General features: G+C 36.0%; 1 protein-coding gene across 1 annotated transcript in view; it reads right to left on the bottom strand.

The window, feature by feature from the left end:
• EYS (eyes shut homolog) overlaps positions 1–26,451 on the bottom strand; it is a 718,062-nt gene that overhangs the window by 349,175 nt on the left and 342,436 nt on the right. Inside the window, 3 exon segments of the mRNA XM_040058168.2 lie at positions 1,329–1,581; positions 4,928–5,052; positions 8,661–8,785. Coding sequence (XP_039914102.1) covers positions 1,329–1,581; positions 4,928–5,052; positions 8,661–8,785 — 503 coding nt within the window.

Here is a 26,451-nt window from a genome sequence, read left to right as displayed (position 1 = left end):
CCTACATCTATGAGTAGATGTTTTTTGAACTCGGAACTACCATTAACTATGTTGGCGAGAAGTAGTTCTTGAAATACACTATTCAGCTGAATGTTTCACAAAGTACCCTGACTTCATGAATGACAGATCTCCGTGTCTGTCTCCAGTACTAGCTGAATTTCCCGTTTTCAGCTGTTTAACAATAGCTAATAATTTTCTCAAGTTTATATTTGTCTCTTTAAAGAACATAAATAATGAAAATGATGATTACAAAGAGGTCTTTGAAGGAAAATAGTCAGACAATATCAATTGAAAAAATGGAAGATGAGTATGTGATTCTTGTGAAGAAAAAGGAAGAACAAGCAGTTCAGTCAATCATCAATCAATCCCAACAGAATTCCATATACCAAAAGCCAACATGCTCTAAAATTCATTTACCTAAATTAAAAAAAAAAACCCACCAACAAAAACCAATTAAACAACAAAACAAAACAAAATCAAAACAAGAAAACACCCAACCAAACAAAAAAACCCCCACCAAAACAAAACCAACCGACCAAAAAAACAAAACAAACAAAAAACAAACCATCAAAACAACAAAACAGGACTCAGCTTATTTTTTACAGAAGTAATCACTTTGAAGAGGTATATAAACAAAAGAAATCTGAAACTATCTGTAAAGAGAATGCCTGATACATACTACATGTATAATATTTTTAGTAAAATGAAGAGGCCACAATGAAGGCACAATAAAATGTTGCACTTCTGTTACTCTTCACTTTTTTTGCAAATTTTTTAAAATAACATAACAGTATAGGCAATTTTTGATTTCCCAAAAATTTGGTTTGACCAATATATTTTTAGTCAAAGAACATCTAGTTGCACAGAAAAATAAGCACTCAGAAAACATGTGAACTAGGAAAAAAGAATCAAAGTCACCATGGAATAAGTCAAATTATCTTTCTCTCCTGCTGACTAGCCAAGGAAGAAAGGAAGATTGGCATTAGAATCAGAGATTACTGAACACAATATGAGGCATATGAAATTGTACACTCTGGAAAACTGAAAACCCAGCTAAGAGAAAGAGGAGTTTTCCTTACTGGATGTAAAAGATGCTGGGAAAAATTATTTTGAGAAAAGAGTAGTTTTACAGTCACACATAAGTGCAAATAAGAAAGGATATTGGAGTAAATAAATAATAATAAAAAATATAGAAGGGAATACATGAAATTTTAAAAATATATATTAATAATTAAAATTAATACATTTCCAGTATTCTTACCATTTTAGAAGCATTAACAAGGAAAGAAGTTTGATATATGCATTGTTCAGAAGCTCTTTCTACTCACCTTGGGATACCTCTCCTTCATGAAAATCAGGAGAAACATGTTTAGACTGAAGTTCCATAGACACAGCCTGCGCTGATGGAAGGTCATTGTCTAAAATTTCAGCAGGAAGCCCTTCGGCCACTCCAGTGAGAATTTTCTTGTTTTGAGGCACAGTAGGTAAACAGGTGATATTGTTTAATCCATCAACACAAAGAAACCCAGTGGAGCAGGAGTGTATAAGACAATCATTATAATTAAGCTCACAGCTTCGTCCCTGAAAAAGAGTTGTTTTTTTTTTTAAATAGCCATTTTTTGAAGGCAATTTACATTTTATAGTGACATTAGTTACAATTATTACTTTCTTTTGATTCTAAAATATTATTTGTTTATACTAAGCGGTTTACACTTTCAAAAGGAAATATCATGTGGAAAATATTCCTTAACTAATTTAATAGTTTAGTTGTATATTTTAAATTTTAGCTAAGCGAAATTTTGAGTCTAATTTTCAATTAAAAAAAAAAAGAAAATCCCTACAGTCTTGTAATTACCAAGTATCCAATACAATATTATTACCAGTAATAAAAACTGGTTAAAACAATAATCTTCAGTTAGTCTGTAGGTTTACAAAAGACTTTTTACAGTAGACTTAGCTGTCTAAAAACCTAAGGCTTGCTCTGACTTGCAAGCTAATGTTCTTTCCTTTTGTACATTGCAGCCCATCCTTTGTTGTCTGTTGTCACCTAATCTGCACACAGCTCCCTGTTAATACCTTGCATTCACAGATAATGCTTAGAAAAGGAAAAATAAAGTGGCAGTCTCAAATTGGACCAGACATTAATTTCCTTTTTTGTTAATCAAGAGTAACAATTCATGGGAAGTCTGAAAAATCCTCCCTAGTAATAAAGTAAAAATATTAATATTCAGTGGTCTGTGAAAAAAGGCAAGGAAATAATTATGTGAATTAAATGCATTCTTGAAGGGTGAAATAAATATATGCTGAAGTCAGGCCTGTGTTCATTTTATTTTCACTTCTGTTGTGATGAACTAATAGGGTACATGAAGAGAGACAGTGAACAGCTATCTTAGAAAGGATACTACATATTTGGATAACTATTTAAAATACGCACACTGTCATCCCTGAAGACATACATCTCTGAAAACATATCATCATGATATAATTTCTGACTGAATCTTCTTCTGCAGCTGGGGCACACGGGAAAAAAATCCAAGCCTTCTCTAGAGCTCAAAAAGCATGTGTTCTTTACGCACTTTCCTTCAGACAAATGCTTAAATAGGCTTTCATGCCTACCTTTCATGTCTAACTCTTCACACAGAACTTGGGACAATTTACATTTTCCAAGATCTCTGTCAACTCTTTTATATTAATTTATGATAAGAATAAGAAGGACAAGAGAATGAGAAGAAGAAATGTAGACATGAAAACTGAAATAACCTTTTTTTACAAGTAGTTTGAATTATTTGGAGTTTAAAACAGAAGAGGTTAAATTGATGGGGTTTGAGTGATTTAGATACATTCATGGTTGTTTCAATCAACTTCTTAATTTGTTTTGGCAAGCAGATGAGCTATCTGGTAAATTCATGGCATCTTATAAAATCACTCACTGGATCAGTATTCTAAAGCACAAAGGAACAACAGGCCAATTAATATGTCAGTTTCCCTGCATTTCCTCCTTACTCTTTTCTAATTCCACACATAGAACAAATGATCAGTTGGAGCAAGCTCATAATCGTTTTGAATCCTATAAAACTTATGTTTCATTCTGACTTTCCTGTGACAGATTAGTACATTTTTATGACTACTACATTTAATGGCAAAGAGCATTTGATTACGATTTTATGACTCATAGAAACAAAGCAGATGTGGATAACCTCCAGTGTGCATGAAGGGTACATTAAGTAGTCATAGATAAATTTGATAGCACTGTAAAGTGCTTGTAAATGCCTTAACAGTTTCCATGCAGGGGGATAGAATCACTTAGCGTGTGCAGATTTATATTTAAAAGTAGGCATATGTCTATAGATGGTTCCACATAAAAAGTAAACATTTATTTCATATAACACTGGCTATGCTTTTCTTCTCAAAATTTATGAGAGATTTCTCAATCTATGCTTTATTATCCATACTTTGGGTAGCAGTACAGACAGACTACAGGAGATTTACATACACATTAAAGCTGGAGCTCCTTGAATACTCGTTTCTCTGTGAGTTTCACTATTTCCACTTCAGACCTACTCATGGCTAGGAACAAGAACCCATTGGGGCCTAACAAATATACCTCTTCGGGTGTTTAGACCATAACTTCTCATCTTGGACACTGAAGATAGGTATGTTAAAAAGGTTTCTGTGGTGGTTCCCCCACCATGTTTTTTTACTTTTATATACTTCCCAAAGCATAGTGGAATTGGAGGGACTGGAGATGGAAAAATGAATAATGGAATAAAAAGCAAAGATTATACACCTTAAATTTCAGCTGCTTCAAAGGCTTGTTACTTTTCCTTCTGCAAGGGCTTGCTTGTTCTCCAACATACTGTACAATTAATACTCAAGCTATACTAATAGAAAAATTGTCCCATGGGTCAAATATCTATCTAGCTCCATCATCAGTGAGCTATTAATGAATACTTTGGGAAGAAAATAGGAAGAAAACAAGCAGAGCTAGCATCTGGTAACTCACAAAATGTACCATTCCAGCTTTTGGCAATAAGTAAATCAGACTCCCTGGGCCAGGGTAACAATCAAAAGAGTAATTTGAATAATAATGAATCTATCCTCCTTCTAACCCATTTTTGGGTTTATTTGTACTTCTGGTCTCCACAGTGTCACACAACACTGACTTGTACCAATAAATATTGCACTAATTGAAAAAATAATTTCTCAATACAGATTTTAATCTTTCTCTCTGGTGGTTTTATTTGGAATTCAGATTTTTTTTTTTTTTTTTTTTTTTTTTTTTTTTTTGTGACACATAAATGGTAAAAAAAAGTTGTGTAATTGATCTGTCCATTACAGTTGTTCATGTAAGATAAGCATGAATTTTTAATGAAAAAAATGAGATTCTTTTTAACATAAGGATATTACTGATTTCCATATATAAAGAATGGCCCTCAAGTGATATATCTTTCATCATCACTTGACATTGTTTTGAAAGCCAATCTTCTTTAGAAGACAAAAACACAGCGGTTTCCATGATCTGTGGGAAGTATCAATGCTATCCATTCTACTCTGTAAGAACCACCTTTCAAAAATGGTATTAATTTTTATGAGATAGCCTTTTCCTTCTCAGAATAGTTTGTCAGTAAATTTAGTCAGATTATTTGCATTGTTGAGATCCATTTTTACCTACCAAGCCCTTATAGTAAAATACAGACCTTATAAAATTGTAGACAAAGAGTCACTGAAACAGGGAGAAATTCCTGGTGAATTCCTTTGGGGGGGGCGGGGGGAAGCATACATCACTTCTGTGATTCCATTCCATTCAACAAGTGTATCAACAATTCTGAACAAGCTTAAAAAAAAAAAAGGCTTATATACAATATTTTCTGTGCAATGTTGAATAGCGAGGTAAAAGGAAAGATAAGAAATAATTTCAGCATCTCACCACAAATCCTGGCTTGCAAAAACATGAATAACCAAAGCTGGGCTCCTTCTGAACACAAATACCATGTATGCAGGGGTTGGATATGCACTCATCAACATCCAACTCACAATGAAGGCCCTCCCATCCTGTCAGGAAGAAAAGCAAAACAAGCCGCCAAAGTGAGACTCATTAAAATCTACATCCATTTACTGAGTGTCAACGGAAAAAAGGTATGGGTAACTATCATCCATTCTTGCATATACAGAGATATATATTATGGGATGAATATGAACTTTTTTTGGGATGCGTTTTCTCAGAGTAGAAAAAAATAAAGGGAAAAAAGTTAAAAAGAGAAACGCTGAGATTATTGTACCAGATCAATGAGGAGGACAATTTCTGCGCAAATACAGCTTTGTGTTTGAACAATATGAGATTCTGTCTTCTCACAGTTTATTACTCAGATTGCTAGTAATGTTATTGATATGCATTTCTCATGAAGGTCTCCTTTACAAGTAAGTACACCAAAAATTAATCTAAACACTCAGCCTCAAGTTGTGTTTTAGACCATGTAATTTAGGCCTGTCTCAAACTTGCTCCTTGTAGACTAAGCTGAAATGGAATCAGTCCATTTGCTCAGTAAAAACAAGCCCAGAATTCTGTAAAATATGGCTAGTTATTGAAGAACATGAGACTTTCTGCCATGATATTCCCACCATCCATTGCAGATTTTTTTTTTTTTTTTTTTTTTTTTTTTTTTTTTTTTTTTTAAATTTTACTATTTCTAAACAAACTAACAAAGAAAACCCAGCAGCCCCACAAGCTCCCTAGCAGTCCTTGGCTGTTACAAATCTAGTTACCACTGTTCAGACTTTGCCTCAGAACATTCATAAAATGGATTCACCTGTTACATTCCACTCTTGCTTCAGCTGCCCTGGTAGAAGAGCAGTCTGCCTAGTTAGACTCATCCATGAGCCTGCTATTAGTTCCAACAGCTGCTGTTGTTTTTGAGCTATCTGAGGTGCTGTTAGAATACAGTTTACATCTCTCCATGCTGCTTCTGCACCTGAACAGCCTGAAGCTGTAGCCAGAGAACCTGAATGTGCATCTATTATTCTAAGGGTATGTGGCCTGCTACTGGGACAATAGCTGACAAAATTCATGATCCATTACAAAATGCATTTATCAGAGCGAAATCCATTCCCTTTTCTGGTATCTCACACTGTCACCATATGTTTCTCTTTGTTCTCTGGAGGTTTTTGGAAAGCTGCAATCATCTGCCTTGTTCCTATTTCAGTCTTGGTACTATCCCTTTTCCATTTCATTAAATTACAACAGGGAATCTGTTGAGGGGTATATCAGGGTATCTGCCCAGTTCTTTCCCATTGTTGCCTTTATAAACCAGAAAATCCTCAATCCCCAAGCTCCATATTTCTATAGGTGAACTTTAGAAGAGAAATATAAGATCTATTTTATGTGAATAGTCAAAGCCTGCAAAAAAAGCAGATTTTTTTTCCTAGGTATTTCTGCTTTCTCTCTCTGGATGGTATTTTTTTTTCTTCTAATCCCTTTCTTCAGTTGTGCAACTTTGAAAAAAGTTATTCCTCTCAAAGGTTCCCCTGCCACTCTGAATTCACCCCTTTTCAGAGCTGTAACCTTATCATCTCTTCAGCTGTTTCAGAGACTCAAATAACATTTGAAAATATTGTATTAATTAAAAAAACCTCCAAGATATGTAAATATTATGTATATACTTAATGCATGTGGTGGGTTTTTTTTTTTGTTTTTTTTTTTTTTAACCTGGTGGAAAAGCAATTTACAGATCTTTCACCCCTACTAACTTATGGTATTTATAAAATAAATATAAAAGAAAGATGGATTATGCTTGGGTTGAAAGTGTTTAAAACATGAGTGAGTTCCAAGACCCCAGAGAAATTTCTTCTACTTATACCAAGAATTTGGATGTTGCATAGAGACAGCAATCACAATCATTGGCTAGTGAGCAATTTTTAAATGCCTATATTAAAATATCTTTGATGTAATATTTAATAAGCTTTAAAGATAAGGAAATAATGGACTTGGCAATATATTCCGTGTGAAGCACTTTAATGACTAAAACATACATCTTTTAAGTTTTTAAGTCATTAATATTGGTGGAGGGGGATATGGCCATATGCAGTATCAGGTGGATATGTAGTACTGAAGGTAGTTCATGACTCAGATTTTTTAAGATCAGAAAGCTCTTTATCATGGCTTCTGTATGACAAGGTCCAAAAAAATTTCATTCATTGGTTTATACGTCAGAACTATAGTGTTTTTCTGAATTATCAAGTTCCTCTTTGACATTACAAAGAGTTGCTAAAAAATTATTAAGCTGTTAGCAATGTAGTCCTACACAGAATTAGCCTTTAGTAAGCCAAAGATACTTAGATTTTAAGTCTTACATGTTAGAAAATCATTCCTTATTATCAATTAAACAAATTAATAAACTGCCAAATTTACTATCATTATATACCTGTGTCTATATGCTTCAGTGTCTTCCATACCTTTTTTGAATAAAATTTCTTACATATAGTTTTGTAAACTGCATTAGGACAAATTCAGAATGAAAAAAAAAAAGGAAAATATGTTAATATTCAATTAACTATGTGCTTTCTTTTAGACGTAGAACAAGGATGAATGAAAAGTCTCTAGAAAAGTGTAATATATATGGTCACTTCAATTCAGGAAAGCTTGCTAACTTGTTTTTGCTTGTAAATTGAAACAAACAATGTGAAGATATTTTGGCACAAAGTAACTAGATCAGATATATGGAGATAGCATGGGTTAACAGAATATTTATCATCTAGAATATATCTAAATAATCTCTAAAATAACCAGTAAGATACCTTGTGTCAGTCCTATCACAGAAATTATTCAGCATTGCAAGTCAGTAAAAGAGTAAATAGATTTAAGCTGAAAAATTACAGTTTCAGGAGGCAGGTACTCATATATTTCTCAATTTTATGAGTAATAAATGGAGCAGAATGCTACTTATGTATATGGGTTAGAAATTCTAGTTATCTTGAGAAAAGGCTTTTTATTAGTAGACATGACAGGAGAGTGTAAATCACAAATTTGTGATTGCATAAAAATGCAGGCTGATTGTGACTTTTGCTTCTGTATAAATGCTAAATCTCTTATATTTTTGTAAGCCACTATATGTGTTTTAGTTGATCTCTGTCAGAATTAGAAAAAAGTTTCCACTTTTTACAAAAGGGCCTTTTTTCATTAAATTTATAATGTTTAAAAAAATTTCTTTAAATCCCAGCCAGCAGAATAAGCATGGGTATGTCTTACCACACCAACACTAAGGATAATTTAAAAAAAAAAAAAAAAAAATAGGTAAAGTGTTCAGAATGTCTTTTCAGTCAATCTCATTCTACAGGTAGTGAAATAATTTTGTTGTTTAACAGTGACTATTTGACTGCTTTGTCAGTAAGTTACATTAGTAAAGTTCATAAACAATAAACTTGGCTCTAGATAATACTTCAGACTCCTTCAGTGAGCTGGTTTTATTTTGAAGTCTTATATGTTTACTAGATTAGTTAATCCTCTTTATATTTCATTCAAAAAGCCTGCCAAAGAGATAGCATTTTTGTACCTTATAGTTCATATACAACAAAAGAGCTTGACATGATTTGCCGATTTTCTCACTAGTAAAACTGATAATTCAAAACTATCATTGTTTAAGATTGCTCTGTCATATGGCAGTTACCTTGTTGACATTTACAAGTGTATCCATTGATATGATCAGCACAGGTTGAGCCATGTAGACAAGGTGATGAATTACACTCATTAATTTCTATTTCACAAAATTGTCCAGAAAATCCAGCAAGACACCTGAAGAAGCAACATTCCAAAGTGTTATACTATGCATAAATGTCATATAAAATAGATCTTTTGTGGAAACAATACTTCTAAAGTATGTGCATTAACAAGACATCACGTATTATTTTCTGTTTCAAGGAGCATTTTACTGGAACACTTCCAAGTTTCATGTTGTGATACATGCTGATCTTTTAAGAGATTTATGATGGCAAAATCCATCCAAAAATTTCACATCTGGATCATAATCAAACATAAGAATCTCAATTAGAGTGTATTGGTTCTATCAAGGTGAATGTAAACCTTTCTTTATGTACTCTTGGGAGATTGTCTACTAAAATAATTCAGCTAAGTAACCGCAGCTTATGTGTGAAAAACTTCTTGCTGACAAATCTGTATTTTCAAATGTAAACTATAGCATAAAAGCTAATCTTCAGGGCCCAAGCTCTGATTATTATTCTAGCTATAAAATATTAGTTTTCTTTAAAAAAACCCTCTTCTGCATTTTTGTGGTTGTAAACTCTATGTGATAATTGATATCAAAGTAGTTCCATGTGATTTCAACATATAGCTTACAAGACTTACAAGACCTTTAATGTAGTTTAAAAATCCTACTAATCCCATTATTGAAACGTCTTTGTGTATATAAACACATACAACTTTATGGATAGATGCAAATATGTTCTAAAAAACATGGTCCCATAATGGTATTAATAACATTTACTCTTTTGAGATGTGTTGTATATGGATATATTTCACATGAGACAATGTTTTCAAAAACTCCTCTTCGTTACTGAGTGGTGCATCTTGTATGTTGTCTTGGGTCCAGTGAAAAGGGCAAAGGTTTATGCCCTGCTTAAGAGGGAGATGAGTACATTACCCAACTCCCTTTGAGTAAATCCAAGTATCGTGTCACCTACTCCTGAGCTTAGTGAATACAACATATATAATTAGAATGAGGTATCTGCAGTGCCCCCCTTAGCTTTCCAGATTGTGAAGCAAAAGAGGGGGATGGGCCATGAAAAACATGTGTGACACCTCCAGAGGGATCATTACACTGTGTATCAGGAATTATATTTTGGTTTATTTTTGATTTTGCTGTTAGACTATATTTGTTTCATTTCGTATGGAATACATTCTGGGTACTGACAATTTGGGACCTACCAAAACAATGACAACAGAATAGATTTGTTAAAGTCGGCATCAGCTGCAGATGACAACTATGGCACACTGTTTTGAAAATATACAAACTGAAGCACACACTACTATTTTTCAAATATCTAGTCATAATATATGAGAGAAAAACATGGAAAATACACCTTAATGAGTGAGCCATATAACCCCACCTGTTTATTGGTTGAAAATAGTAATAATAATAAAAAAAATCACTGAGAAATACAGCTTGGTCCTTTGATCTTATTCATAAGTGTCAAAGCCCTGTAGTTCGAACACAGCTTCACATATCCAACATTAATCACCCTAGAGTTCTCCTATGCTCGGTGGAATAGGGAATGCAAAGTATGATTCTGCTCACTGAAATCTTAAATAGTTTTTTTTCATATAACTTTGCTTCACACTGTCTACAAAGCATATTAAGAGGGAAAAAAAAAAAAAAACAAGACAAAAAAACCCAACCCAACCCCCCCCAAAACCAACCACACAACCAAACACCCCCCCCCAAAAAAAAAAAAAAAAACCACCAAAAAAAGCCCCACCAAATTGAAGGGAGAAAATTTTCCCAGATATGAAAAGGATGGAAAGAATATTCTACTAGGGGGAAAAGGCAACTAGACACAGGGAATAAAATGCCAGTTTAAATTCAATTTAAATTTAACTTTATGCTTTGGTATAATTATACATATTTTATCCTAACAATGAGAAAGCATTTACAGAATAAACTGGAAGAAAGACACAATTATGTAAAATATCTGGACAAAACAACTACACTTATGTGTATCTAAGGTGTGCAGGCTTTATTTTTTAGTCTGTAAAAGTCAAACACGGAAAAAAGGACTTTTTAAGAACTCTCCTGTTGGCTGCTTTGATTGGGCACATTTTGATATGTAGTGTGTATACTTTCTGAGGAGTAGACAACAGTAAAGACTAGAGCAGATTATTGAGCTCCTGTGGTCATAACTATTTGAAGCAAGAATGATTAGTGGAGCAGGTTGCTATAACTCCCATAGAGAGAATCAATAGCATGGAATCAGCTAGATACTGCAGGTTACAGCCTGGATGAACTCTGTGTAAGTTCCTACTCAGAAAATCTTGAGACTTCAGAGACCCAAGGTTCTACAAAGCCTTGAGGCTTCAGAGGTATAAACTATACAACAAAGGGCCTAACTCTATAGACACTGAGGTAGGAAAAGAAAAAAAAGTATGTGTGTACATATAAATGCTTGGCAAAATAATCTACTTTGTACTGCAACCTTTCCAAATATTTATTAAATTTATAATACCATATAGAGTGATTGTGGTACCACCAGAAATAGAAAAGTTTTACAAATAGGACTTTGTCTTCAAATAGAAGACTTAAACCCATGCTTTAGATATCCAGAATATCAAGTTCTACATATATCAATATGTACAAGGTGCACTTTTTCCCATGTCAGACCATCATTCAACTTATAGGATACTTCAGAATATTGGAAACTTTTAACATACTGACATATTTTTTTAGTAAAAGCTGGAGTACCACAATATTCAGTTTGCTTCTGTTCAAAAAGCATCATGCAACATAAAAAACTCTTAATGACTGCAAAGACAGACACAGAATTAAGTAAATTATTCTGAGTAATTATGAAACAACTAGAAGTATGCTAAAAGAAATGTTTAGTATCAGCAGCTTTCACAAATTTCCCAAAATTGCAATAAACTTTACACTTTATAAAGAGTTTTAATGAAGTTAAAACTTCTTAAGATGTGACAATCACTTTAATAATTTCTTAACTTTTTGTTCACGCCCACCTTCCTTCATATCTACTCTTTTTCCAAAAAAAAATTACTTTTTTTTTATGCCTTTCCACATTCTTAATTCCTTTCTGTAATTTCTTCTAGAACATTAGAAGGGACAGAAACAGTAGAATTTAAATATGGCTGATATTAGGAAGTTTAAGTAGGTATGGAAAACAATTCTTGTGATATAAATGGAAGTAAACATAAGTGAAACATATTTCTATGTGGTGTTTGGGATATGAACATTCTGAAAATGAAAAACAGAGGCTTTTAGATAGCTTTCATATGGAGGTATGAACACTGCAACTCTTGTATGTTGATTACCATCTAATAGAAAACAATTTATGTTTTTATAAGTAAAACATATCTAGGTTTATCAGCAAATAACTCCTAGAGCTTATCTGATATATTAAGCTAATGCACTGTGAAGTCTGAGTTTTTAAATTTACAGAAGGATCAACATAAGAGCAATAGTTTGGTGCTGAAAGGCAGTAAAAAATAGTCCTCATTTGCTGTAAGAATAATGCATTCACAATTTATTTATAACTGGTTTTAGAGATGTTGACAAAGATCTTTCTCCTTTCTGTCAACCGCTACAGACTTTTTATCTCATATAAGATGCTGACATACTGTGGTGGAAATATAATCCCTTTTCTGTTCTCCTTTTATATCAATCATTATTAGGAGTAATTATCTTAATTTGAGCATATGCCAATGCAATAGCTGAACAAAAGACTGAAAAGAGAGAATTAAATGAGGGATTTTGATCTATGACAATTCTGGCTACAGCCACAGTAAAATTTTTTCTTTGTTAGTAAACTTTCAACCTCAGAGAAAATCTACGAGAATCCAAAAGTCAGCCACATTCTTCTCTACAACACTGATTATATCCTCTTGTAACTCACTGCTCTTTGAGTCTGTTTTGTATCTCATTTTTGAGTCCTTTTTTTTCACCTGTACCCTTTTCCTTCTCTCTCCCTCTTTTTCTCCAGCTGCCTTATGACCTTTTAAAGCTTATGAATAATTTGTGTATCAGTGAGATATGAGGTTCAGAAAAAACATGGTTTCTACAATACAGAAGTTTATTAGATTTATCTGGAGCGATGATTAACAGCAATTGTACTTAGAAGAGAATGTTTATGCTGTAACCTTTACCTGCCTATATGATTCAGTCAACCTGTAAAATCAATGAATTTCATGGATGAGTCCACACTATAAAAGCCTTTGGGGACATCAGTTTTTCTTTGTGAATGTTAACCCTGATGACTTTTGTAATGTTTTGCTAATACCTCTAGCTTAGATAATTAGGATGTTGGACAGAATAATAGATTAGTGTGAAAAGCACATCTCCTGAGCAGCTGCTTTAGCTAAAATGGTCTTGTAAATGTGCAATCTCTTTTGATATTAGTTTTGGGTTTGTTTTTTTTTTTTCCAAATCTGCATTTTTGGTCCAAAATAAATCTAGTTAACTGCTCTACTGTAACAGGCCAGATCTGTCACTGCAAATTTACACTGGGATTGCTATACATTATTAACAAGCTATGAAAAGTCACTGGCTAAATGTCATGGACGCTGAGATATAGCAGCACCTTGGGATTCATATAGCAAACAGTTTAGTTTTAATCATCTTGGATCACAAGGTGCCTTGACATTTGCAAGGCAACTTTTCCCTTTTTAACTTCCAGTGGAATCATACCTCTATTATCTCAATCATAATTCTTAACTTCAAATGTGATAGAAAGTTTTACTGTCTAAATTAAAAAAGTGAAAAATTGATCAAACGTGGACCTTATAATTCATTTAATCGATGCTCATATGCCAGCTTGGAAAAGAAAAAAGGAAAAGCAAGGAAAAGAGGATAATTTAGCCAGCTTCAGGATTATTAGAGACATTTCCTGTGAAATACATAACCCTTAGCACTACTGAAGCATGACCTTCATGGGAAGTATTAGCACTACAAACTTCTGCAGAACCTTTGTAATTTTAAAGAAAAAATGAGTAAGAGATTAATTTTAAATATTTATTAATTTTAAATATACATATCATTACAACATGATTTCTTAAAGCTTTAATTTTTTGTCAGGGGATAAATTTTTCTAGAGTGATAAATAAAAAATTCATTCTTTATCATACTTTACTCTCCAACACCTAAACTTTAGATAGTAAATTTCAGTTTACTGGAAACCAATGCATCATTTTTGCTCTTTTAAGTAGGATTATTCACAGAAAAAAATATTAAAAAAAAGCATCATTTTATTTAAATGATTTTTTTTTCTTAAAATATACAAGAACAAACCAAAATCCTGGCACAATTGATATTAGTTTGAAAAATTAAATGTCTCATTTGAAAGTTACAATGCAATGTTCATAAAGGTTTGAATGTTCTGATCTTGTTATTTCTTTCAAACTTAGCTGCTCCTATTTCTGTGTTCTTTCTTCTTATCTTACACATTTGCCTGTCTGTATCAGCTCAATACACACATTAAAAAAAAAAAAAAAAAAAGTTGCCTCATAAATTTATATGTATGTGAAGTATTGTCATCAGGTTACACAATGAATGACAACCACAACCTCATTATTCCTAAAACACCTGAAGAAAGGAGAAAGAGGTACAGGAGTTGGGAAAAAGGAGTGAAGTTAAACCTGTGAAAAAGGGATTGATGGGATTGCAGAGCAGAGAGGTTTGGTTTTTTGGGGTTTTTTTTGGTGTTTTTTTTGGTTGTTGTTGTTGTTTGTTTGTTTGTTTTGGTTTTGGGGTTTTTTGTGTGTCTGTTGGGTTTTTTTTTCCTGACCATCCTATTCTAGTTGAAATTGGCAATGAATTAAATTTTCCCCAAGTCAAGACTTTTAGGTAGTAGTTTCCCTGTGTTTATTTAGACCTATGAGTTTCTCCATCTTATTTTCTCTCCCCATCTTACTGAGAAGAAGGAGTAAAAGAGCAGCTGGCTGGCATCTGGTAACTAGCCAAGTTTAAGCCACTATGAGATTCTGTGCTTTTCCAATGATTTCTACATAAGTACTGAAATTCTCAATTTATTTTCCTACCTCAAGAATTAATTCTGTCTATGGCAATTAAGACAAGGCCTTTTCAGGGCTTGCCAGAACCTTGGTAAGGAACAAATCTCACAAAAATTAATATAACATGAATTTCCTCATGAACTGATCCTACCTAAGGCATATTCTATAAAAACTAACCAACCAAACAAAAACTTTAAGGCAGAATTACAAAATATAATTCTCAGGTAGGAATGATTTTGGTTTGTTTTTTTTCCTTCTATTTCTAATACTGCTGTTGATGACTATAACATTGAACTTGTTCATGTAAAAAAACTATTGGCAGTAGAATCTGTTATTCTTGTTTCATCTGTCAGGTTATTGAAATTTTTGCTATATTTGTTTCATTAAAAGTGAGATTAATAGCTATGGGCATGTTACTGTGAAGCTGATAGAATTATTCAGAGAGGAAGTTTTTATAATTATGTAATAGTGGCTAAGCCCTTCGTTGCTTTAGAATTGACTTATATAAGCAAGTGACTTCAACTGAGAAAATTTTTTTTCAAATGTTCCACTATTCCAAGCTTTGCATCATGCATTTTAAGCAATTTTCATAGTGAGCTTTACCATGACTTTCAATGAACACAAAAAATGTGAACACTGGACAGGTCCCATACTGAGCTTAGTTTGGTAGATGCAGTCCCCTGCAGCTTTTACTGGCCACAGATCTTGGGCTTTTATCATATTAAGCTCAGATGCAGGAATTCCCTAAGGAACACCAAAAAATGAAGTTACCACACGAAAGTAGATTATCTGCTGTGTGGTCATCCATCTAGTCTGAAGATTGTGGACGCTGCTGATGAAACAGTAGACAACCCAATTAACATGTATGATGTTAAATAAATAAATAAGTGTCCTACTGCACTTGGAGTCTGAAAAATTGAGCAGAGAAAAAAAGAACACTGACTTCTGTATGCACATGTGTGTGAACTCAGTAATTTCTGGGATCCTGTGTTTGATCAGCGTGGGTCCTTTTGGTACTGTGGTTTCACTAATGGGTTAAACTGATTGTCTTCCTAAGACAAATGGCTCTAGGTTCAAAGTAGTATGAGTCAGCTGCCTTATCACTAATGCTATTGAAAATTGATTCTCCTGATGTACTTTGATGCATTTTTCTACTGAGAGAACTTGAGAAAGCAGCCACTAAGGAATTCACACAAGTATCCTGAGAGCTTTTCCCAGACTATTTTCTCTAAAACCCTTCCCAAAGGTGATGCTGTGATTGTTAATTTTAGAACACTGACAATGAAGCTTTCCCCAAGCTACAAGTATAGCGTATCATGTTGCTTTTATTATTTCTTTTTCTTCCTCTGTATTCTCCTTGGATGTACTGTCTAGAATGAAGCAAGTTTATTTACTCTGAAGAAGAGTTTCCCATAGAATGAGGTAAAAATAAATTATAGCTCTCCATGGTGGTCAGGAAATGTTAGTTCTATTTTAAAGAATATTGAATGTGAATTAAAAAAAAATAGTATTAGCACACTTGAGTGTATATTTGGTTTTAAAGGGTGTTCCATTTATTCATCTAAAGTTCTGTTCCTATCATATCAGAATCAGAGTCCCAACTACAGATCTATAATCTGAAAAAACAAGAGCCATACTTTTTTCTTTCTTCTGTCTTTCTTAGATTATGGGAGAAATAATTAAATTATTAAGGTAGTTTAGAGTAGTATGAAAAGAATTATTAGAGAAAAATTAAGTTGAAAAGAGCAGTATCCTACATAGTCCAAGAGTCCCAATTTCCAATCTTGTAAATTTTCTGGTTCTGATAGTCAGGAACTTCTTCATATTCATCATTAGTTTATATTCAATATTGTGGCAGTGCAAGAATGGTTTTATCAAGTTTTTATAAGAAGTTTTATGTTATGGTTCATTTCACTGTGCCCCCAGTTCTGTAACAGTCCATCCCCTTTGAGTTGTTTCATGTCAATCATCCAACCCCCCACCTATCCCTGTCAATCCCCTCTCTCCCCCCGGCTCTGGAGCATCCTGTCTATCACTTTGGGACCCCTCCCTGGCTTGGGAAATTCCCAGAGAGGTGTCGAGTGATAGGTCGGTGCCCAGGGGGAAATCCCCTTTTCCCTTTTTGTCAGTGGTCAGAGGCTCAGAAGTGGACACCCCCTGTTACCCCCCGAGTTCCCTGATTTGCTGTCCTGTTGTGACCTCCCCTGAATCCTCCCCCGCTTATAAGATTGGGGAGGGAAATTCAAACGGTGTCTCTGGCTGGCAGTTTGAACAAGCTGCGGAGCCCCCGCAGCTCGGCTTGAATAAACCATCTTTAAACCTGCTTAGCCAAGAGCCATCCTTTTATCTACTGCCGCAGTCACAACACAATTCGGGCCAGCCGCTGCTGAGAAGCCGAGTCCAGCAGGTAAAGATAACCTGCTTGCATACCCAGAGTGAAAACGCTTTGGCTGGCCACTGTGCAGATCTGAGCCAGCCAGGGGCCCGCACCCACCCGGAGCAGAAAGGCACAGCCACACAATATATTTGCAAAGGTAAAATGAATTTAGAAAGGGTAATTAATAGCGCCATTCTCTTGGAGAGCTACTTTTAGAACAGGAGCTGCAATCCACAAGGTCGGAACCTTATCCATATGTCAACATTTAACAGCCCCATATTTTCACTAACAATCAAAACTTATCATAGGCTTACAAGAGTCTCTGACTTGTTTAAAGATATCAGGCATTTGCCACTGGATTTTGACCCCATCTGTACCCCATAAAATCACCTATGATTTATATTCACAGGGATAAATGCAAGGAATAAGGAACTGATACATCATCACTTTGTAAAGAATGAATGAAGCAGAAGCAGATTATTCTTTATCCCCTTGGAAAGGTGACCCTATCAGAATATTGAATTGGATATACTCTAGTGCAGGGCATTCTTCTTCACAGAGGAATGTTGCATGTAAAACTCCAAAACAGATTCAGATTGTTTAGACAGATCAGAGTTGGAAGATTTGCAGCTTTTCAGCTTTCTTTTTTTTCAACTTTCCTCAGCTTTCTTCATCTTTCTTCTTAACTTGTAAAAGAGTTAATAGAACAGAGAACAAATTACCTCTTCAGAGAAAAAGAAAAAGACCATGGAATCATAGGACAGTAAGGACTATATATAGAGTTTTATCCTGATTATAATAATATAAGTGCAATGTGGGAAAAATAAAACAATTTTTTAACTCCTTCAGACACACAGAGTTACCCTGGAAATGGTTGACACTTTAATTAATGTTTGTCAAATTAAGGTCTTTATTCTCAAAGAATGTTTTGGGACAATCACAACACATACTAAACATCTGCTAATAAAAAGTTCCATTCTTTCTAAGGTCATTCTCATTATAAGAGACATTAAACTTTCTCAGTCCACTTGGATTCAGCCTTTATTTCCCCTATGAGAAAAGCAGATTTTACTGCCAGTAAAAGCTCCCACTGTGCTGAACATGGACATTCTTATTAAGTGATAAATTATGTACTTGCTAAATCACAGTTGGTGGGGTGTGACAGTGTTAAAGGAAAGGTTAATCTGTGAAATATCAGACTAAAATGAATACAGTAAAAAAACCAGAATGGCTAAGTCTTGATGAAAATACATTAGAGTTAACACACTCTTTTCTTTATTAACCTACCCAATTGGAAACTATATGGATTTCTTCAAACGCCAGCAGTGTGGGCAGAATTAAAGGAGGAGCAGGAATACGTGTGTATGCATGTGTCCTTGTAGAACTGATGAAAAACCAACATTCAGTTTGCTAAAATAACCCATATTTGCAGTGAGATTTCATATGGAGGAAAGCTAACATCTGGTCAATTCTTTCTCACACAGAATCTCCCTAAGCTTTTTACTAATGGTTCTTATACATAAAGGAATAAGTTAAGACAGGTCCTTAGCTGATGTAAACGCCTATTATATCAGTCTTGACATATCTCTCTGCTATCCAGGCACTCATTCACAATCCAGGATACAAAAAAACCAGATTAATATCAGACACTATTCTCCTATTCTTCATTTACTTGTCCAATGTTCTTCATTTAAATTAGTTCCTGTGTGCGTGACTGTGTATACGACTGTATTGAGAACTATGCACATGAAAATGAAAAAAATTAATTAGTAGAGTTTACAAAAGAAATTAAGAGCTCACAAAATGCTACAGTAAAACAGGAGAAGAGAGCTGTTACACACAGAGTTAGCCCTTCTGTTATAAAATGTTCTGTACTACTTTAGTTTAATTTTTTAAGTACTATTTAAGACCTCCGTACTTCCCAACTCTGATAATACAGATAAAACACTCAATGCAGAATTGTGAGCACCTCATTAGCAGGCTGCTATTTCTTATCAAGTCCAACCTCCCTACTCCCCATAGTTTATTGCTAGAATCTCCAGGGATCATTTCACAAGGGCTCTCTCAGCTGATTCTTAATGTTAGTCATTTTGGCTATGAATTGTTCAAAAACAAGTGAACTTTAACAAATTCCATTTCAGAATATATTCTCATTTTTTACAAATAGCATCACTACAGTTTGTCCTGTGTCTCACTTTCGTAGTCCTTTCATTCAGCAAATATGGTATTGCTGAACAAGAAGCCACAGGGTTTGTTCTAATACTGCAAGGGTGTAGACTAGGGCTTATCAAACCTGATTTGTCTGGACTTGTCTTATGCTTGTCTGGAGCTTTTTTTTAGTTTTATAGGTCGAGTAGACTCATACCTAATTTGTTTGAGTTTTGCTTTTTTTTGTACAATGGTGTACTGATATGTCTCTTTTTATAATAATTCTGATATAGCTCAGATAGTGATAACATGTCCTATCCCAGTAACTTTTTTTTTTTTTTTTTTTTTTTTTTTTTTTGTGCATAGAATAAATTATGTCGTATTTTGGAACACAAGTACTGGATAACAGTTGATGCCTTGAAAAATATAAACACAGGATGAGAGATCAAGGCTATCAGGAAATGATCAACCTCCTCCCGGAGGGGCCTTGGCTCCCCCACACCGGTGATAGGACTCAATGGAAACACGACACCAGCGGCAGACAAAGAGCCGACTCTCTTGGACAGGGTTGAACAGGATCTGTTAGAGAGGAGATCAACTGGGAGCTCTGCCTCGGACCACTGCTGCCCAGAGAGAAGCATGAGCAAGCCCGTGCATGAACTTTTAACTGGGGGAGGACCAAGGAGTGGCGACAACAGGTCAGCCAATCAGGGCATAGGAGGGTGTAATTGGGGATGTTAACTTCTTAACAATAAACAATTCACAAGAGATGGGAGGGGGATTTCCCGGGCACCAGCCTATCACTCGATGCCCTCCCTGGAACTTTCCAGAAGCCAGGGAAGGGCCCCAGAGTGACAGACAGGGCGCCCAAGAGGAGAGAGAGGGGATTGACAGGGACAGGTGGGGGAGAGGGATGATTGACAACAACAGGTCGACATATGACAAACAAGTGGGGAAGAAACCATTGGGAAAACCAGGGGGTACATCGGAACCAACCATTACAATTTAAAACATATTAAACAAAACAACTTAAAACATGCACCACCACACAATTTGGCAGATGCCCAGGCAGCTGCACAGACCTTTTTTGGGTACTGAGAAAATTGTAAGATAAGAAACAATAAACAAAGCGCGCAACCTTGAAAAATCTAAACCTGAAGACTCCGTCTCTTCCTTCGGTTTGGCTCAGAGCTCTGCAGGGGGGCAAAAGACTCTGAAACCACCTGAACGCCGGGGAATTAAACCCGACACTACTTCACAGAATACCAGGAAGCAAGCTCAAGGATCATCGGGTCCAAAATTTCTTGGCAAAACATGTTTAGACAAGACGCCTCAGTACCCTGTCCAGTTGAATCTTAAAAGTATCCGATGTTGTCCAATCCATCACTTCCCTGTCAAGATTATTCTGATGGCTGATGGTTTTCATTGAGAAAAATTGCCCTCATGTGTCTAACCAGAATCTTCTCAGGAACAACTCGTACTCAGGGCCTATCATCTTTTCCATGTGATCCTTGAAAAAAGAGTCTCCATGTTCTTAGTAGCCACCCTTTGGATATTGGAACATGGCAATAATGTCATGTAAACCTCTCACCTAAGCCTTCTTTTCTCAGAACTGACCATACTAAGTTCTCTTAGTCTTTCCTCATAAGGCGGGCTTACCAGTTCATGATCATGACTAATAAATAACTGCTACACTTTCTTTGGCTGACGTGAGAAACACTAAAAGTTTTCCCATAGTGGTGGTCAGGGGAGAAGGCTGGTGAACTACCACAGCAAGAACACACTATGCTATATAAAAAAGTGCCTTTAATGGCTAGGAAAAACTAATTTAAAATCAAACCTGTTATTTTAGATTCCCCAAAAGCATGATCAGACAATATTGCAATCTGTCCAAATTACTAGCATCCACAGTGATTTCTGTGGTGCAGACATTTTAGGAGAGCACATAGCTTCATTTAATAGTAGCAGAGAACACTGTCAAGTCAGTTTATTTATCAGGGGACACATTTGACTGCCCTCAATGTAGTTAAAACTCTTAAAAATAGCATTTCCACAGAAAAAGTCAGAGCATCTTTCCAAAAGAATGGACAAAGCTATAATAGTTCTTGGAGAGCTAATAACATAATGAAAGAAATTAGTGGGAAAAGAAAGAACTGTGAAGAGCCATCTGAGTGCAAACATTCTACTAACTATGCTATTTGTAAAGTACTTATTCTTTATTCCAGATGACTTGAAGAATCATGTAGAACAATACTACATGCTGCTTCTTGGAAAGATTGTACAGGTGTCAATGGGGAAGAAGTAAGAGTTGATTATTAACTAAACTCCACACAATAACTAAAACCTTAGTTGATTTTCATCTTTTACTCTATAATTGCAAGATCCTGCATAGAAACAAAAAAACCTCTAGACTTTGTTTCTAGTACATACCTTCCATAACACATGCACAGAGAGTAAAGCTCTTGGTAAAAGCAGAAATCAGAAATAGATATTAAGGATAAACAAGAACATGTATAGAAACTGGTACTCAATATTTCTAGTGTAGATGAAACAAAAAATGTCACTTTTCCCCCCATATTTTCACATCTTTCTTTTTTCTTTGCACAGGATATTCCCCTCCAGGTCAAGCATAGCTATTACATATGAGAAGGGAAAATTTGCATTTTACATTGCCTAGTATTTTACAAATATTAATAACTATCTGTGCTAAGTTACAATGCTGCTGAAAACAGATCATACCCTACTCCTGATTAAAGCTAAGAATTGGATTCCCATTCCCACTCCCTCACCCTGAAATGAATAGAATGAGCAAAACTATAAAGATGGTGTTACGTAGTGCTCAGTTATAAACTGTGTGGCAGTGCATGTTTTAATTTGTTTTGTTTAATATGTTTTAAATTGTAATGGTTGGTTCTGATGTACCCCCTGGTTTTCCCAATGGTTTCTTCCCCACTTGTTTGTCATATGTCGACCTGTTGTTGTCAATCATCCCTCTCCCCCACCTGTCCTGTCAATCCCCTCTCTCTCCTCTTGGGCACCCTGTCTGTCACTCTGGGGCCCTTCCCTGGCTTCTGGAAAGTTCCAGGGAGGGCATCGAGTGATAGGCTGGTGCCCGGGAAATCCCCCTCCCATCTCTTGTGAATTGTTTATTGTTAAGAAGTTAACACCCCCAATTACACCCTCCTATGCCCTGATTGGCTGACCTGTTGTCGCCACTCCTTGGTTCTCCCCCAGTTAAAAGTTCATACACGGGCTTGCTCATGCTTCTCTCTGGGCAGCAGTGGTCCGAGGCAGAGCTCCCAGTTGATCTCCTCTCTAACAGATCCTGTTCAACCCTGTCCAAGAGAGTCGGCTCTTTGTCTGCTGCCGGTGTCGTGTTTCCATTGAGTCCTATCACCGGTGTGGGGGAGCCAAGGCCCCTCCGGGAGGAGGTTGCCTGTTCTGCTCGCAACCCCGACCTCACACGCATCAGCTGCAGTGACTTGGAACTGAGCTAGCCTGCAGTCAGTGCCTTCCTGGCGTGTGAGAGGACACTGCGACAAAACTGTAAAGTTTTTTGTGAAAATAATGTATTATCTATCTTAATCCATGCCTTTTCACTATCCCTGACCTTCATGTTCTCCTGTCTACTTGAAAACAGTTCTATTACAATGCAATTGTTTTCCTATCTTCTTGGACTAAGTTCTTTTGAAATCCTTATCTGTCTAAAAAGTGCATCTCCAACCTTGAACATCTGCCTCATCTACTCAACTTTGTGCATTCTACTTGTTAAACTCTGTTTAGAATATTTATACTCACTAAAGGTTTAATTCTTGCCATCTGCAGTGTGTAGTGCCTTGTGCTTATTTTTCCTAGTGTTTGGTTGCTAACTATAGAGTTATGGGTGGGATTCAGTCACCTGCATGGAGTTACCAAGGAGCCATTTCAGCAGTCTAATGTATTCCATCAGGCTTCTTACTACATTTCTAGAAGTGCTTTTCTTTCTCAGAGGTCCTATACCATAGTTACCATCCTCTGTGCATCCCAGATTCAGAAGGAAAATTATGATTACAGAACACTTACTGTCCTCCAATGAATGTGATTTGTGCCTTTAATAGTAGAATACAGGCCCTATATTTACTTGGCACTACAAGGTCTCAAAATTTGTCTCAGCTTGTTTGGGTCTGAACAGGATTTGCTTTGTTGGAGCATCTATGCTGAGCTCAGTGACAGCTGCTTCCCACATTCCAGCTTCAGCTCTGGGGATGCTCCTGTGAGGACAGTGTCATACTTGCTCCCCAGGCGACTGCTAGACAAATCACAGACATTTGTGGGTGAGTAGCTGCATTAAAGAAACCCAGGTAGACCCAAACAATGAGAAGAAAGAAGCCCCTGCCAGCAGCATTCTGCTTTTCCTCAGAGAGAAGTCATCAGCATCCTCATGGCTAGTCACAGACTCCACCAAATTTTGTATAAGGAAGACTTTAGGTGTCAACCTTTATTGTATGGAGAAACACTGGAAGTGTGGACATAACAGCAAATAAAAGGCCAGCTATTTGAAAAAAAAAAAAAATATATATATATAACAATTCTAATTTCCTTTGCTAATTTTTTTTTTTTTGGCAAATTACTGGGCAATTTCTAACCCAACACTGATTGCAAACCTTTCTAGACAATGAAATGATGCCCACAGGACAGTTCCCATGCCTTCAGTCTCTTCCATTGCCCTCCACAGCTCAACTCACAGTCCGAAATGCAGTTATGTCTGACTTCATCTGATGAGGTAAAAAACTTGAAGCTACTGTAACACCTTCTCTGCAGAAAGTGATATTGGAAGTTAAGATCTCATGATTAAGTACTCAGGAACAGCAATCAGCATCTGCATCCTAATATTTAACTGATTTCCTGCACTTTTATTCATCCTTTCCTAGTACTCACAGAGCCATCATAAATATCTGTTGAGAAAGTTACCCAACACTGTCTTTCTTTATTTTGTGACTTCTTCAGGCCTTAGTCTCTTCTGTCACCCATGTCCTTGGTATACAGTGCTTCACACTATAGCTGCTGATGAAGGTGAGCCACAGCTCAGGTGCACCGTGAGTTCACAGAAGGGTGAAAAACAGGGATAACTTAGAATTCCCTGATAACATTCAGGAAAATGCTTTTTAAATGTCTTGTGGTCTTGTAATGAAATTTATTTTAGGAGCAGCAAGTTTGATGTGTATCTATCCACTATAAAAATTGGCTGATGGGGAGGGAGGCTGATGGGGGAAAGAGGAGACTTGGATAAAAGGGGCACCCTCCCCTTCCCTACCAGCTGACCCACCAGGGAAGAGCTAACAAGCAGGATCCCACTATCAGGTACCAGCTTGGAGAAGCCTTCAGCCTTGGAAGGCCCTGGAAGCTGCCAGAAGGGATGTTTAGCCACAGCCCGGATCCATGATATGGCTAACCCAGAGCAAGAGATAACCCACCTCAGCAGCTGCAAGGGTCAGGAAAGGCTGCTGGAAAACAAACAAGCAAGTCAACCTGGCCCCCAACATCAGGTCTGAAAACAAAAGCACAAAAAGGAGACAGAAAATTAAAATAAAAAAAAAATTTATATATATATATATATATATATATATATATATATAAAAATAAAACTCCCACAAACAATTTGGGAGGAACACAAGGAAAAAAATACAAAGAGAAAAGGCGAGCAAAAAGTTCTCTGTGATAAATGCTATCTAAATAAAAAAAAGATCCACAAACTTCCTCAGAATAGGAAGTTCACCCTAAAAGCTGCTCTAAAGAGTGGAAAATCCCTACGCAAACTAGCCAAAAAAATTCCTTTTCTGCCTTTCTCCTGCACCTGGCAGCACTAGCTGCGTGTACCACCTGGAGAGTTAATGACACCTACTTGCACAAGTAGGGGTTGATGAAGGAGAAAACACCTTCCCGAAGCAGCCCTGGAGGTGGAGCACGTATGTGCTGAGTCCATGCTCAGGTGCACCCCTACAGGAGTTTTCAGGCAAGATGGCAACCAGAAATGTCCTGCCTTGTCCACACTGTACTGAGGTTGAGCTAGGTCAGTAGAGACTGAGTAAAGTTCAGACTCTGTAGTTTTCTCTAGGATTACAACAAACATAACCATTTTGGGGAGATGTTTTGCCAGAAGATGATACTAACCTGCTGCTTCCTCCTCATGTCAGTGAATCAAATTACTGAAAATCACATGTCCAGCTCTGAACTCAAACTGTTTTTTGCAACATACACCCCACCCCAAATTTCAGTCTCTCCAAACCTTCTACAGTACATTTTCCAGTAGTGTAAAAGAGGCCACAGACACATATTTTATTGTTTTTGCTCACTCTGACACTGTGCTGAACCATACAGAAAGGCCCAAATTGCTCCAGCCTTTACAATGTTTATGTCTGACTTTCACTACTGTTCTCTTGCTCCACACATTTAGGAATGCAGGGGCCTTGCACAACTGAATTAAGTGGCTTTCTAAGTCTGATCTGCTCATTCATTTGAAGTCAGTAACGGCTCACTAGATAGAAGTTATAAGTAATATACTTCTCTTTGTGGCTCTTGCTGACAACAAGAAAAACATTAATTTAACTTCTTTGGCTGAATGTGAACTAAGGCCTTAAAAAGAAGATGACCTTGCTGCTGTTTCCCTACAACTCTCAAAGAGAAATAAAATACTGCAGGGATTCTAGAACAGTAACTTTCACAGGAGAAAATAATTTCAGACACAATGTTCCAAGCCATAAAAAAATACTAGTTCAGCTTTATGCATATTATGTCTCCTTGACCCCGTTCAATTCTTAAAAGGATACATATATTTACAGGACTTAGCAAACACTTTGCTTCCAGCTGATTTCTCTCTGGCAAAGGAACCGCTATTGAAGTGTTACATTTTTTCCTATAGACTCAGAATCACACCACCGATATATTTATTGTTGTCACTGTTATTATCATTTGTATGAACATAACATCAAAATAACCAGTTCATGATCTGTGAGTCTGATAAGAGAAAAATGTAGCAATATAAATAGATGAAGCCGGAGGAATAGGAGCCCAGTAAAAGAGAAGTCAGATACTCAAGGCCATGCAAAGTAAAAGTGATAAAGAACTGAGGTTTTATACCCATAAAAATTCCTGAAACATTCCATATGGTAGCCTTTTTGAAAGTAACATAAACAACTTGCCAAAT

Source organism: Hirundo rustica, chromosome 3 (assembly GCF_015227805.2).
Source record: "Hirundo rustica isolate bHirRus1 chromosome 3, bHirRus1.pri.v3, whole genome shotgun sequence".
Taxonomy (NCBI): Eukaryota; Metazoa; Chordata; class Aves; order Passeriformes; family Hirundinidae; genus Hirundo; species Hirundo rustica.
The sequence above is the reverse complement of the archived record's forward strand: the minus strand, read 5'-3'. Positions and strand labels throughout refer to the sequence as shown.